The 15,730-nt window shown below is 42.8% G+C and overlaps 1 protein-coding gene across 1 annotated transcript in view; it reads right to left on the bottom strand.

Moving 5' to 3' along the window:
• Positions 1-5,035: 5,035 nt before the first annotated feature.
• The window catches only part of LOC139334067 (regulating synaptic membrane exocytosis protein 2-like), a 29,338-nt gene continuing 18,643 nt past the window's right edge, over positions 5,036-15,730 (bottom strand). Inside the window, exons 3-4 of the mRNA XM_070966809.1 lie at positions 6,510-6,720; positions 5,036-5,846 (exon numbers count right to left, since the gene is read on the bottom strand). Coding sequence (XP_070822910.1) covers positions 5,793-5,846; positions 6,510-6,720 — 265 coding nt within the window. The 3' untranslated portion in view covers positions 5,036-5,792. The remainder of the gene's footprint in view (positions 5,847-6,509; positions 6,721-15,730) is intronic.

Below are 15,730 nucleotides of genomic sequence, written 5' to 3'. Positions count from 1 at the left end.
AACTTCTGTGAGAAGCCCAGAGGTCAAAGGTCACAGCTGGTTAGTCTCAGCTCCCATATGAAATATGAAATGTCATCATTTTAAACGGGTGGAGCTTTGATTACAAAGCTAATGACATTTGTGCAGTTTTCCAAGAGTGTAAGAGAATTTCTAAGATCTCCAACTTAACAAGTGACCAGTGCAAAGTACACAAAACAGTGCGACACAACGGAGTATCACAGAGTGAAATGTAGAGGAAGAAAAAAGCCAATAACGTCAACCACCTGTAGTAAGTATTCTCCTTCATGTGCCCCCAACACTGCACACGCTCAAACCAACACAAAGCCCACTGGTTACACTAACGTTACTGGTCTGTAAGTGCATTTGCCAGTAACATTCAGTACCTGATCATACTGGGATTAATGTCTTAGAGGAAATGCGGTTTTTGGCAGTGATGCTGGACCTGATATGATGTCACGTGATTCGTTTGTGCTTAGCCAAAGACTGTGATCAGGCTAGTAGTTGTAGCATGTTTTAAAACGTGTCCTAACAGAGACTCTCTGAGTTGAAATGCGTTGATTATCCATAATTTAAAAAGAACTTTTGTATTCATAGTCAGAGTGCCTTGGATTCCTTTCAGATTGCCAACTAATACCGCAGACCTCCATGATAGCATCACTGTGTTTTCATTTCCATATGTTAGCGTTCTCGTTGTGAGCACGTCAGCATGATGACATGCAGCTTCACTGCACTGCTGTCGCTCACAGCATAACAGGGCTGCTAAAATGGCTCAAATTCGCAGTCTAGTTTTTCCAGCTTGACCTCCTCGACTGCATACATCAGAAGTGCTGCAAACATGCTTCTTTTGCATAACGCTGTTCAGGTCCTGACATGCCGTTGAAAGCCAGCGGGTCACACAGAGTGTCTGCATGCAGAGAGATTCTAAAACAGAAGATTTCACTGTGCGGTTAAAGCAGAGCTGTGGGCACAGAACGTGATAGAATAAGTACTGCTTGGGGAAGATTTCCTGTCACTGAATGAATAGGTTTTGTGCTCTGGGCGCTCTGACGGACTGCTGTGACAGACAGGTTTTGGTGCGGGGAAAACAATTGCAAATAATACTTTTAAGGCACCAGAGCAGCAAGAGGAACACACACTTGGAACCTGTCCCAAATGCACCAACTGGGTGCTCAAGTCATCTGTGATTGGCTGAAGCCTAGCATAAGCCCCACCCCTGCAATGACCCCTGGGTCGGGGTTTTTAATGCAGCTTCAGCAGGGTCAAGGCTGGGGTGCCGCAGAAACCTAATGACTACCTCCTAATAAAGACTTGATGTATGAGTGCTGTGATAGGCCCCTGAGATGACCAGCAGGTAACCCCGACAGCCAGAGAGACACAGAAAGGAACGCTTCATACACTCACAACCACAAATTCATCAGTTAGAAATAAATTAAATAAAAAGAAAGTCCATCACAGAAAAACTGGTGTCAGGTCAACGATGTGCAGACTCAAACATCATCAGCTGTCATTTCACATGTCGGTAGTCCTCCAACCATACGCTTCAAGACAAAGCAAGAGAGTTTTAACTCTGTCCAGTTGAGCAGAATTACTGTTTTGGCTGAAAGAACACCAGAAATTAACAGCAAAGACTTAAGTTCAACAGTTCTGACCTTGGAGGAACAAAACAAGCCAAAAATAACAATATTTTTAATGGGGTTTGGTGAGGGTGAGGCATGAGGGTTGACTCGATATCAGCGTTCTCATACTGTGAGTATGACTTCACAAGAAAGAGTGAGATGGAAAAAGTGTAATGTGAGGAAGATGAGAAGAATAACAGGATGAGAAGAAAAGGAGAGAAAGAGAGAATGTTAATTAGTAAAGGAAAGACAGAAGCAGAGCATACACACACACACACACACACACACACAGACATATATATAATGGGCGGTTTTATATATATATATATATATATATATATATATATATATATATATATATATATATATATATATATATATATATATATATATATATATATATATATATATATATATATATCCGCCCATTACCGCCCACCTTTATCAGGCACCTTTACCAGTGTCAGGCGGGATGACACTTGTACAGTAGGAGACTTACCATATGCCCTTAAAAGCTAGAATTACTGCAGCTGTTTTGCATTGTGGCCAGTCGCTGTGTGTGTCTCTCACCTCTCTCCTTATATGAAAATTTAGCTGCTGTGAAGTCTCTTGGCTGTGTTGGCACACACACACAACTCAGCAGCCTGCATGCACTCTTTGTACGTTGCAGAATGAGGACAGGGTGAGCTGGCACTTTCAAAGAGTTGGACCACTGATGCAACCTACGTGACCAGTGCTGTGAACACACAGACTCTCTACGTGCTCTCAGTCCCCTTAGTGATGATACGCTTTGGTGAACAGCTGAGAAAAGACTCGCTGACCTTGATATGCTACCACTAACACACACACACACACACACACACACACACACACACACACACACACACACACACACACACACACACACACACACACACACGCACACACACACACACACACACACAGGAGCTTGATGGCCAGTTTTTCTCACAGCCTTGACAATCAAGGTTCCTTGGCCATTTCGGAACTTGATTGGTCATAATGTGAGGTACACCACTGTGATATAATGTTCTACGAATACTGGGAATGGAGATACATTTAATGATACTGGCATTAAACATCCATCCATCCATCCATCCATCCATTCTATGCCGCTTATCCCTTTCAGGGTCGTGGGGGGGCCAGAGCCTATCTCGGCTGTCGGCATTAAACATCATATGATGTAATCAAGTGGGTGTGGATGAATGAACATGTGACAGTAAACCTGCATCAAAAAAGAAATGCAACTTCCATTTACTGACAAAATGTTGTGTTAATTCTTGTTTGCAGTAATAGTACATACATCCTTACAAGTGACTTCTGAAAGAAGGTGTCTGCTGCTCAGGGGTCTGGTGGTCCTGGTGTTGATGGAGCTGAATTTGAAGTTTTCTGAAGAGGAAGTGAGTCGATGGGTCTGACATGAGATGAGGGAGTCTCCCGTTTCAGGTCGCCGGCGATGGTGGTACCCGGATACTTCACAGGCAAAGTTAAGAATATGTATTAGAGAGTACGAGTGTGTGTTGAGGTGAGAAAACTGAGCTGAAGCGACTGTAGTTTGTTGCTCAGTCTGTGATACTCTTTGAAGTCGTATTAGTAGTAGTAATATTGAGGAAGGTTTGGAAAAACACCCATAAATTTAAGGATTAATTGAGGTAATTGAGACGTTTGCACAGCAGATTTCTCAATGATAATTCTAATTTCTTAGCCATGGATTTCCTAACTGGGTTTGTAATGTAATGTTTAATATCTGTGCAGAGGGAGAGCTTCAGGGGTGGAAGCGACAACAGGGACGTACATAATGTGAGACGGAGACGCCTCCTGTGCTCTGTGTCTCAGTGTGCTGACAGAAAAGAGCGTATAGAGATAACTTTGTGGACATTTGGTTCACCTGGTACAGCAGGTGCTGTGTATTAATGCTGAGTCGCTGCAGCTCAGGCTCTTCGCTGCATGTCATTCACTTTCCCCGCCGCCTTTCTGTCTCATGATCTGAATTAACACTGAAATGGACATTTTATTTGTTACAGCTTGAGGTTTTTACTCGACTCTCACCTGGCTGCCGGCTCACGAACAGTTCAGGATGGCGTGACGAACATCCACAGCCAGAGGGAGGAGTTAGAAAGTCCCCGTACCCTCCTCTGCCTGTGATTGGCTGAGAGGGGGCTCATCAGTCGTCAGTGTCCGTCGAGACGGTAATTACTCCTGGGGATGTTTGTGTGTCTGCAGGATCCTCCAGCGACAAAACATGAAACCACAACAGAAAGGCTGTGTGTCTCCTCCTCTCATGTTATTTATAGGCCTGTTTATTAGACACACACACACGCACACACACACACACACACACACAGTTTCTGTTGTGTGTCTCTGTGTGCAGTTTTGTGCATGTGTGGGTTCACATGTGTGTGTGCGCACACATCTTTTGATGGGCCTGATGAATGAGTATGTTCACAAAATCTATGTGTGTGTTTGTATTTGTGTTTGTGTGTTGGTGCAGCAGAGAAGTGGGATGATGTTCCTGAAACTTCAAAGCAAAAAGTAGAGAGGAATATTCAGACATCCTACCACACACACACGGAAACACTCTCACTCTTCTATAGTTGTGGGGACCCTCATAAACAAAATACATTCCCTTAACCGTTAACCTAATCCTAAACCTTAACCCAATGACCGAGTCTGAGCCCTCAAACAGCTCTTTGAAGGAGTGAGCACTGGACAAAATGTCATCACTTTCCAAAAATGTCATTACAGACAGACAGACAGACAGACACACACTATGGTACACTGTAGTAAATATCATTACAAGATAATCAGGAACAGTCCAAATAAGCTCTGCAGGTACATTTCCATTCATATCTAAATCTAAAGCAAGGTCCAGTTTTAATGTAAATATTATGCCTGAAGTACTCCAATAATTTAGTACTGTACCTACATAAGATTAAAAAGGAAACAAAGATGGTGAGAATGTGAGGGCTAACTCCAAAAACACTGAATGTTACAGTTCATAATGCAACACCATGCTTCATTGTACCCTCCCTGCCTGGTAAACATGTCGTTCAATCCAGTCATATCTGTTCTTCTCCAAAAAATGATATCGTCAGGGTTATTTTTCCAGACTTTACAAAGCTCCCTCTAGAGCCCCGGAAGCTATTATACAACTGTTTTCTGTCTGAGTAATATTCCTCGAGACACATATGCTCCTTGTGTAGAAACCTTTATGTGATGGCCAAGGCCACACAGGACAGTCTATAGGAATACTGTGCACACTCACCTTATTTTCAGTATATGTTTTAATTTGCAGTCAACCACAATACACAGGTTCATTTGATTTGCTGTCAAACACACCCCAAACAATTCATGTCCACACCACACCACACAGTTTATTTGATTTATAATTTCTTTATTTTCATTTAGCTTTACACTGTTTAAATGGAGTGCACACATTTTCACATTGTAGGGCTAGAGCGAGTATTTTTTGGCTGTTATGTTAATAGTTTTTACTTTCTTTGAGTTACCGTGCTGCATGTGGGAGGTGTCATCTGGGAGAGGCAAAAGGTGTTGCCAAGGGGCTGGCCCCATTAAATCCTGTGGCAAGCTCATCAGGCCAGACCATCTCCAGCCATGTCAGAGGGGGATTTGGGTTTAGTTTGGTTTTCCTTTATATTAGTTTTAGTTGATGCCCATTTTGTTTTCTCCTTTTTGTGTTAGTTGGTTTGGCCAAACAAGTATATATGTTCCCTTGTGTTTCATTTTGTTAGGTCAGTTTGTTAAGTTAACACCCTGTTTTGCTGCTATTATTTTGAGTAGAGTTATCTTTTGTTGACCTCTTTTATAGGCCGTGTTTTTTGAATTCTTGGTTTATATTGTTTGCATCTTTTTGGGTAAATAAAAACCCCTTTCTTTTTCACCAAATGCCTGTTTTCCTCATTGCCTTACTGCTTGGTCCCTGACACTTTAATATGAGACTGTTATTCCTTGAGCTTTCTTTAAGTTTTGTCCCTTTTACTTCTAATGCTAGTCATCTTCTGTCCTTTAACACTGCTTGTATCTCTGTTTGACTCACAGACAAGGCGAATCAGGACGTTTCTTGGTGTCTCGTGTCATGGTTGGCTGCTGTATGTGCATATATACATATCACAGCATTTCGATGAACAATGCTTGTGCTCAGACACAGCTCCAAGAAACGCAGAAAAAGGATTTGCTAACCACTTTGTCCTCCTGTTGCAATTCCATGAGAGCAGGAATGCAGCAGAAAGAAAGAGGGAGTCAGATGGGGAAGGGGGAAGAGAGCAGAAAAGATAGGGAGAGAGAGATTGTGAGTGGCATTAGTAGGTCCTGGTAGTACTGTCACATACTCCAACAGCAAAGGATTGGATGGCATCGCATAAAAACACTCAAGCTCATGATTCAAATTTAAGCAGTCTAATACTAAAAGCTTTGGTTTAGTCTGTGGGGAGGATTTTACAGAGGTTAGTTAGGCACTGGAGTGCCACATTATACAAAAGCAGCAATCAGATTCCTTTATGGGAGAAGAAAAGGAAGAACAGTTCCCTCCAGTGGTGATATAGAACAACTGTAAGTTACAGTAAACATGAATAGCAAATCAACTGCTGTGAATCACATGTGTGGACACAATTTAAACACAGGCATGAAGAGGAGAGTCTCTGGAGTAGATGCTGATAATCTGAAAAACATTAGTTGCCATTAGAGACACTGTTGGCCGAGTTCCCAGATTACGATTTCCCTGCAATGTTTCATAACCTTGGATTTCAAATAGTAGCCTGAGGGTGGGACATCTGCATGTGTATGTATGTGTGTGTGTGTGTGTGTGTGTGTGTGTCCTTATAAATACAGAGTACCTAACATGCAAGCCAGCGTTACCTTATTTGACCGCAGAGACACTCGTCCTCCGCACCGAGCACAGAATTTTGTTTGGCAATATGAACAGAGGTGGCCACAGCCATCGGCAAACTTGGTTTTGTGGCATATCCCGCAGGTCGGGGCTTCGCTCTTCTGGTCCTGAGTCGGCTTAGTCTCCTCTCCCATCTTCTTAACCTGGTCCTTATACGACTCAAACTGCTGGTGCAACTTCCTGCAGGGCAATAGGAAGAACAGAGGTGAGGAAAAAAGAGAAAAAGTTTGGTGGCCTTTAAAAAAAGCAGGCTTGTGTTTGATTTATTGATTTATTCCATGTTCATTTGCAAAGGGACAAACATATATCATGAAGCAATGCCACATACCACAGCACTTACAGCCTTATAGCGTTATTTTATGCAGAAAGTGCTGTTTTACTTTAAATGACAGAGTGAGACAACTGCACACAAACTCATATATGCAGGATTTTTTAATGTTAGTCTTGACATAGAGCAAAGATTAATATTTATTTTTCTGTTGGATCTTTGCAAACCTTATTGCCACCAGCCTGATATGCGTTCAGTCCTTGTCTCATGAACACACTGGCACAATGAGCTCCTACCATCGACAGACTAACTGATATATCCTCAGACGTGGGCAGTGTGTGAGGTTATGAAAGGAAACGCAGACACCATGACCTCAGAAGCTTCAAAGCTGAGCTCCTCCTTTGATACCGCACCTCTCCAAAAACAGGGGGTGTACGTATCAAATTTGCTTTGCAAGTTTAAGAACATCACTTAATTCCACTTTCTCAGGTTCCCCTGCGTTTAATGAATCATTTGCACCTGTGTTTCTATATCAGGACAGTCGTAAGGCGAGACACCCCAGAGCCGTACAGTTAGATAATGATATTCTAAGCACACACAAGTATGATCTCTCTGTTGCGTTACTTTCAGGAAATCATAGGTAGTCAAACAGTAGAGCCCATCCTTTACGCATTCATCAGTGCAGCGTCTACTGTGTTTCTGTTTGCGTCCTATAGATGGCATCTGATCTTGTATAGTAGATCCTTAACTCCAAACAAGTCCTCAGAGGCCACTGAAAAAACCTGCATGGACTCCTCACATGCATTTTGTATGACACATGTCAATTGAGCGTCTCCTTGGAAACTAAACACTGGGCTGACTTCATAATATGGCGATTAGAATTGGTTTCGCCCCACATATCCCCTGCAACATTCATTAGCACTTGTGAATTATTGAGCAGCGCTATCCTTTTACCACATACAGCTCTGTGTTTGAGATAAACGTGCTTCCTTTACCCACAACCACACCTTTAGAGCCCAAATGCAACGGCCACACACCACCTGAAGACTGCATGTGCGTGTGTGCTTGTGTTACAGAGTCTTTGCGCCATCTAAACATTAGACAGAGTGCCACTCGTTGTACCCACTGAGGGATTAAAGGGCTAATTGTGTCACAGCCTTTGTGTGTTTACCAAGCAGAGATTAGTATGTAGCCTTGTTTAACAGATCTCACTGAATCTCATTTACTGACAGAGGGCCTGATAACAGAGCGATGAAGACTGTGATACAAGAGGTAAAGCCACTGTCTCAGAGGATCAAGGACATAAGACTGCAAACAATCATGTTTTATTCTCACTTAATCTCCCCTCACACTCAAATGTTTACAGGGATATGCGCTCGATGCTGTGTCACTACGTGGACGAGGGGCCACTGCTCTACTGACAGACAAGGTCACTGAGCAGAGCTGTTTAAGATAACCAGTGATTACTTTTCCCTTGGTTTGTATGAAGTCCCTTCTTCTGATTCTCACAGGGAGCTAAATAGAGGTGTTAAAAAACATTTTTAAAAAGCCATTTTCACTGGTGAGAGTTCTACGAGTTTGACCACAGTCTGCATTAAATGTGTTTATTCTAAGCCGCACACTGAGAGCGATATCCAGGAGCAAGAACCAACAGTTTAAGTAGAGACTAAAGAGACAGAGGATTTAGACACAACAAATGAGTAACGCATGAAGAAAAAAACAAAGAATAAATGTGGAGCAAGGATAGACTGAAGGGGCAGCAGGCAGTTGGTACACTGTGCCCATTCCAGAGGGGTTTACTTATTCGGTCAAACACGGTCAAATGTAGGTGACACTGCTGACGAGTAATCATACGCTGCTCATTGTCCCATCCCATGCTAGCGTATCGGAGCTCTCTTACCTCTGGGCTGCACCAGAGCAGCTACACACAGCCGGTAACCTGAGCCTCCCTCTTGGACACATGACAGACCCAGCATATCAACAGTGAGGGTGAACTACAAGCTCTCTACAAGCTTCTGGATTCTAGTTCTGCCGCAAACTGAGCTCAATTTGAACTCCTCCATCATTTTAACGCACCATGTTGGCACTGAAAGCATGGACATGACGGTGTATTAATTGGCTTGCACAAGCATTAATAGCATCCATTAAAAGATGTTCACACCTTCCTCAAATTCCTCCATTGTGAAATTGAAAATGATGAAATTCAGGTTGTGATTCTGTTTTAATCAGTCATGTTACATATACCAAAGTTTTCCAGCTCTTGACCTAAAGCTAACATTAGCTTAACTACCTAAACCCACAACCCTAACAAGCTGATATGGCTAACAAGTTTCCAACATTTGTTTACTTGGGCTACACATCCAGCAGAAAACAACATTACCATTCATTTGTAGACAAGTTCCTGACTTTGTGACTGATTATCAGTACATTATTCATCCTCCTCTCTGCTCTGCTTTGGTCTCCATGAACTGTTAGCTTAGCTTGCTAGCTGCTTTACTGTTTGCCCAAGCTAGTTGCTAGTTTTGTCTAGCTGCCCTTTCACATTACTCATAGCCATACACAAATAGCAGTTTGGGACAATTTTGCTATGTACATTAGGTAAACAGTGGTATTGAAGTTGCTAAGTTGTGTTCACTCCAGCATAAGTCTTCTGCCGTGGCCTCTCACAACCCTTTGCCTTCCTTCCACAACCTTTCATAGGGCACACGTTGTGACTCGTTAAAGCAGGGGAGCGCAGGTGTAGCTAATAACATTAAGGATGCCTCAGCTCCACTTAAGTACCATAACAGTTAGCTATCATGCACAACACTGGGGCTCTGGAACTAGCCAAACTAAATGGGATGCAGCCCTTGGGCCTTTTACACAGCTGACATGGAAAAGCTGGAGAAGGTCAGGTGTAATTAATAACACTGATAATGGTTAAATTACACTCAAGTGTGCATGTTCCACAGTCCTGGTGTTGGTCATGCTGGCTCCTCCGTGACACACTGGGACATTTAATGGGACAGGGCCAGTGTCAGTGTAGTGGATTACACTATCCCTTCCATGTCAAGTCAAAATGTCTGCTCTGAAAAAACTCTAAATCACTCCCCAGTTTACTTATTCACTATTCCATACATGATAAACACCCAGTAGTTTACAGTGAAATGCGGATTTTGGACACTATATGGTATATTGCACAGATTTTACACTAAGAATTTGGACACTCATATAAAATGGTGGAAAGAAACAAAGTGCACAAAGTTGTGAATGGATGCAGCTCAATTCCTCAAAACCTTCTTATTAGCTGACTAATTCACTCTGTATTCTGGGAAACTTGTTTAAAACTATACAAGATGACTGACTGAAGCTACTCACTGCCATTCGCTCCAGCAAAAATACTAATAAACCGATTGCTATGTAAGCTATTAATAAATGAATTTTAAGAGATTACATTGAGTTTCCAACAACTCCTTCCCCTGTACTCTCCAGCATATTGTTAGAAAACCACAAATTACAAGCCAGGTTCTCCTCTTCTTTGGTCAGTTGTCTGCAGTTACCATTGTCTGCTCCAGTTGAAAGACAGGTTGTTGTTCTGAGGTTGCTTGGGATGTGATTGTTTTTATTTAGGCTTAAAATTCATCAGTCTTTATACTGTTCTATATCTGTAGTAGACTAGGCACTTTAAACTAATTTAACTCCATAGACCCGTCTATCACACAGCAGCCTGGGAGTTAACTGCAGTCACCTGCTGTCCAAGGTGTAAATAAGTACCTGAGTGGACTGTATGAGAATAAATAGAGCGCTGAGTGCTGAGTAGAACAAAATATGTAGATAAATATTATCGAACAACCTGAACCACCCAACTCTAACCATATTGCGTTACCTTAGTTGGTCATGTGGTTAGTTTGGCAGCACTAGCAGCTGTTGAGGAGACAGGCTGTTGGAGCTCCATATGACTCTTTGTCCCCATTAAAGTGTATTGATTTGAAATATAATTAATTGAAACAAAAAGCATTAATAAAACAATGTACTTGTTGGTGTTTTAATCACAGATCAAATAATGAGAGTTAAGAAGCATTGCAGTATATAACACGAGGTAATAAACTCTATTTTATGCCATTTTCTCATCACATGAAATGCATTGCATTTCCTCTTGAGTTTAGTATATTGGTGCTGGTAGCACGGTTTTATGAGGCAGGTCAGATTCTAAGAAGTTAACAATAGCAGGGACATTCACTACAACCAGCGCAGAGAGAGAAGAAGGCCGGGACACGGGCAGAGCGGCGATTAGTGGAACACTGACAACCAGACACAGTGTCAGAAATACAGAGAGGAAGATAGAAGAAGAGAGGATGATACAGACAGGCGTATAGTTGAGGGAAGGACAGAAGAAGCAGGAAAGCTCTACAGCCAATGGAAATGAGAGCTGCATCCAACGCTGAGCTGAGGGTAACTGGAGTGTCATTATTCCAGCCTGGTGGTGCAGTGGGGGTCAGGTTATCAGACGTGGTGGATCTACAGATGGATTTAGTCAAAATGCAGCTACAGTACAGTGGAGCAGGGCTGGTGCATCTAGTCCACATGTGTGATTGAATTACAAGTCTGCACAAGCCAATCAGAGTGCAGATGACACACTGGATGAGAATGGGCAGCCAGTGAGAGACCAGGGACAAGGGGAAAGGGTTCTGGGGCCTGGCTATAACAAAGCTGATAGAAAGGGAAAGCCGTTGTCATTGATGTCATGGAAGCCGTCTGTTTAGTGTCCAGCGCAAAACTGAACAATCTGGGCAACGCTTCTCCTTCAGAGCTTCTAAAAAATAAAAGGCCACTCTGCATTCACAGTGGCTTTCCATGACATTAGCGACATTTCTTTCATTTTCCTCCCAGACAAAGAGGAGGAAGCCACATGAAGCACACAGCACCGACTGACAGGAAGAAGTGTCAAAGCCTTGAGCACTCTGGGTAATGCAGTTTACTTACTGTGCTGGCTGAGGCTTTGGTTCTTCTTTGATCCTAAAACATAAAAAAATAAAAAAACGTGTGCACAGCTCAGTGCATACAGAACACAAAGAGATGAGGAAAACAAGCTAAGACACAAAGTACTGACACAACTGATAGCACTGAAAATGTGTATGACATAAATAATACTTCAACTATAATATGAATAATATTCAGGATATTATAGATGATGCTCTGATGAACATGACAGTGGTGATGAGGTAAACAACATGAAAAAAATGAACATTCACCATGACTTTAAAGATGACTTAAAATAAGAGATTGACTTAAACTTAAGCTTAAAAATGGCCGCTTCATGCGAGTAACACCCTCTATCATGGTGTATGGACGGGCGTGACAAGCATCTTATTCAGCACTAAGAGTTGAAGAAATTCAGAATGAGCAGGGGTCTCTGTCAGCATGAGCCTTCCAGCTCCATGAAAGAATAACCACGCACAAGTTCAGAGTCACCAGCAAGAAGAGCAATCCAGCTGAGTGACATTTGAGCGCTGCCTTGAATTGCACGCTGAGCTGAAGGTGAGGATGGAGGCAGTGGCTCGTTTTGTGTAAAGTTCAACTAAGTCAAGCAACACATGCATGATTAGACCCATTATGGCTGAAAGCCTGGTTAGCCGAACAGCTAACTGCAGCATCCCTCATGTAAACATCACTTCACTTTGATCATCTTGATTTGATTCACGAATAGAAGTAGCCAAGACATAACCAGTACTCAAACACACACACACACACACACACACACACACACACACACACACACACACACACACACACACACACACACACACACACACACACACACACACACACACACACACACACACACACACACACACACACACACACTCACTCACTCACTCACTCACGGCATACCATCTAACACTGAAGCTGCCAGTTCAGCCATTCTCTCCTGGTTTAGGTGCAGATGTCACCATCAGCAGAACTGAGACCAGTTGCTGCCAAGAATCACACGTCACATCTTCACACACTTCATCGCCACTTATGTAAAGAACATCGTCAGTGTTATACAGCTGTGTGAAATGGAATGTGTTAATTGGATTTTGTCTGTTTGCGGCCGAGATGTTGAGCGATGTGACACCTTAAATTCTTATATTTGTCAGCTCATATCAACACCAGCACTCAGGTTTAGCATGAGGGCTGCAGCTAATGAACATTTTCATTAAAAAATGCACATCACAATTTCCCAGGGCCCAATGTCCACATCACATATTGCTAGTTTTGTCCAGGTAACCGTCCAAAACTCACAGATATTAAAATTATAATATAAAACACAGAGCAGCAGCAAAGTGTCACATCTCAGAAGCAGCTTTCAGGTCATGTGACACTTAAACCCTCCATTAAAGACAGTTAAAGCTCCTCAAAGCAGAGTTACTATACAAACTACAGCTAATAGTTGCCTGATATTGAGGAATTCATTCACAAAATCTATTGGAAAGTGAATAAAATGTCCACCAAAAACTATATTCCATCAAGCAAAAATCCAATACTTGTAATTGTACACTAAGTGGATGCCAAATGAACTCCCAAACAAATACTGAGGCTAAGACAATTCTCATGCAGGGCCTCAGAATACACCGAAGCCTCCCAACAGAGGTAAAGCACACCAGAGTGAGAAATCTGTCTGTCTGATCTGCGTCAGATGGGTGAGAGAACATACGAGAGAAGATATAGTCCTGTGTACCCATCAGTCTCGCCGCTCTGTTTTCCGATGAGCCAGTCCATATTTATCCCCTCGCTGTGTTCTCCCGATGACCTGCAGCGCTGTTCTTTATTGATCCCATCAGCCCCGTCTCTGTGGTCGCATTACAAGCCTCATATTTATCTGATCGAGCCTGCATGCTGCCTGCCTGCCTGCCTGGATGGCTGCCTGCCTACCTGCCTGGACGGCTGCCGGACAGAGTGTGTGCGTGAGTATCCATCTATGCATCCAGTGTGCGTGTGCCCATATCCATGTGTGTACTGTACTTGTGTGCATATGTGAGTGTGAGCGCACAGTATATTATTTGACATGGGGCAGTAAAATGAGTGAGTGTAAAATGTCACAAGTGACGCATTCAGTAAGCTGGCTGCTGAGGAGACCTGCAGGGCAGACACAGTCTCCTTTTTCCAGCTCTTTAACCTGCACTCTGCTTCCCATCACCCGATGACTGATGTGACACTGCTCTCTAGTGGACAGATGTGCTGCATAAACTTGGAGGATCTAGATTTCTGGTGTTCCATGAAGATTTTAAGCCATTTTTGATTCTTTTTCTGTGCTGCTGTCATGTCTTTTGGAAATTACGTATTAACAGAAAATAGGAGAAGGGAGTTAAAGGAAATGAAATAGTGAAACTGACCTGCAGCCTTTTGTTAATTCAGTGAAGGACGGAGGATATAGCATGTGGTTATGTTAACAAAGTAAAGCCAAAAAATCAATTAGTCAACTGACAAAAAAATAAATCTGCAACTATTCGTGGTAACTGACTAAAGGTTAGAGTTATCTAAATCCTGGAAAAGGCTCAAAAACAACTGCTGAAAGAGAGAGTAAGGCAGGTCAATTTCACAATTGAAAGCCTAAAAGTGAAATTTGACAACCTACAGCACAAACTTATATCATCACTACCTGAAGATATCTGTAAGAAAGTCATAGAATTCACATTGAAAGCCCAACTTTCCCAGCACAACAAAACTAAAGACAGACAAACAAAGAAATTTCAGAACTTGCAGTCAAGACATAACACTTCCAACATACAACTGCTCACCTGGAGGCAAAAAGGTGAAGACTCAACACAAAATGAGTTACAGAATAGATGGGTTAAGAATCTGTCTGACAGAGTACTTACCCAGCTGGAGAAGGAGGTTTTAGCTAGAGGATTGAATTTTGCCATGACACCACAACAAGTCCCAATAGTTGATCTGATCACGGCAACAGAATCAGCTATAAAGAAAAACATCCATCCATTATCTATACCACCTATCCCTTTCAGGGTTGCGGGGGGCTGGAGCCTATCCCAGCTACAATGGGCGAGAAGCGGGGTACACCCTGAACCGGTCGCCAGCTGATTGCAGGGCTACATGTAAGGACAAACAAACATTCACACTCACACCTACGGACAATTTAGAGTCATCAATTAACCTAATGAGCATGTTTTTGGTCTGTGGGAGGAAGCTGGAGTACCCGGAGAGACCCACGCATGCACGGGAAGAACATGCAAACTTCACACAGAAAGACCCTGCCTGACCCGGGGATCGAACTGGCAACCTTCTTGCTGTGAGGCACGCGCACTACCTGCTGCACCACCGTGCAGCCTAAAGAAAAACAACCTAACAGAAACAGAAGGTGAACAGCTCAGGCTGAAAGTGTCGGCAGCTCTCTCCAATGCTAAACCTCCCCCTTCAAACCTCACCTATGAGGAAAGAAAAGCCGTGGCATCACTGAGCAAGGACGAAAACATCACAATCTTGCCAGCAGACAAAGGGAGATGCACGGTAATTCTAAACACAAACGATTACCAAGACAAGATTCTTTCACTACTCAATGACAGTAACACATATGAATGCCTGAAACGAGACCCAACCAGTGGGTACAAGAGAACAATCATAGAATATCTGCAAAGTTTACAGAACGATGGAGCCATTGACCGTTTGCAATATCACAGGTTATACCCACAAGAGTCCATCCCAGGCATCTATGGACTCCCAAAAATACGCAAAGAAGGAGCGCCTCTCAGACCTATTGTCAGCAGCATCAACTCTGTGACATACAACATTGCTAAGTTTGTGGCCAACATCTTAGCACCACTGGTTGGCAATACGCCACACCACATCCAGAACTCTATGGACTTTGTAAATAAGGTCCGGGACTTAAAACTAGACCCATCAGAAACAATGGTTTCCTTCAATGTCACATCGTTGTTCACATGC

Source organism: Chaetodon trifascialis, chromosome 7 (genome assembly GCF_039877785.1).
Source record: "Chaetodon trifascialis isolate fChaTrf1 chromosome 7, fChaTrf1.hap1, whole genome shotgun sequence".
NCBI classification, from domain to species: Eukaryota; Metazoa; Chordata; class Actinopteri; order Chaetodontiformes; family Chaetodontidae; genus Chaetodon; species Chaetodon trifascialis.
The sequence above is the reverse complement of the archived record's forward strand: the minus strand, read 5'-3'. Positions and strand labels throughout refer to the sequence as shown.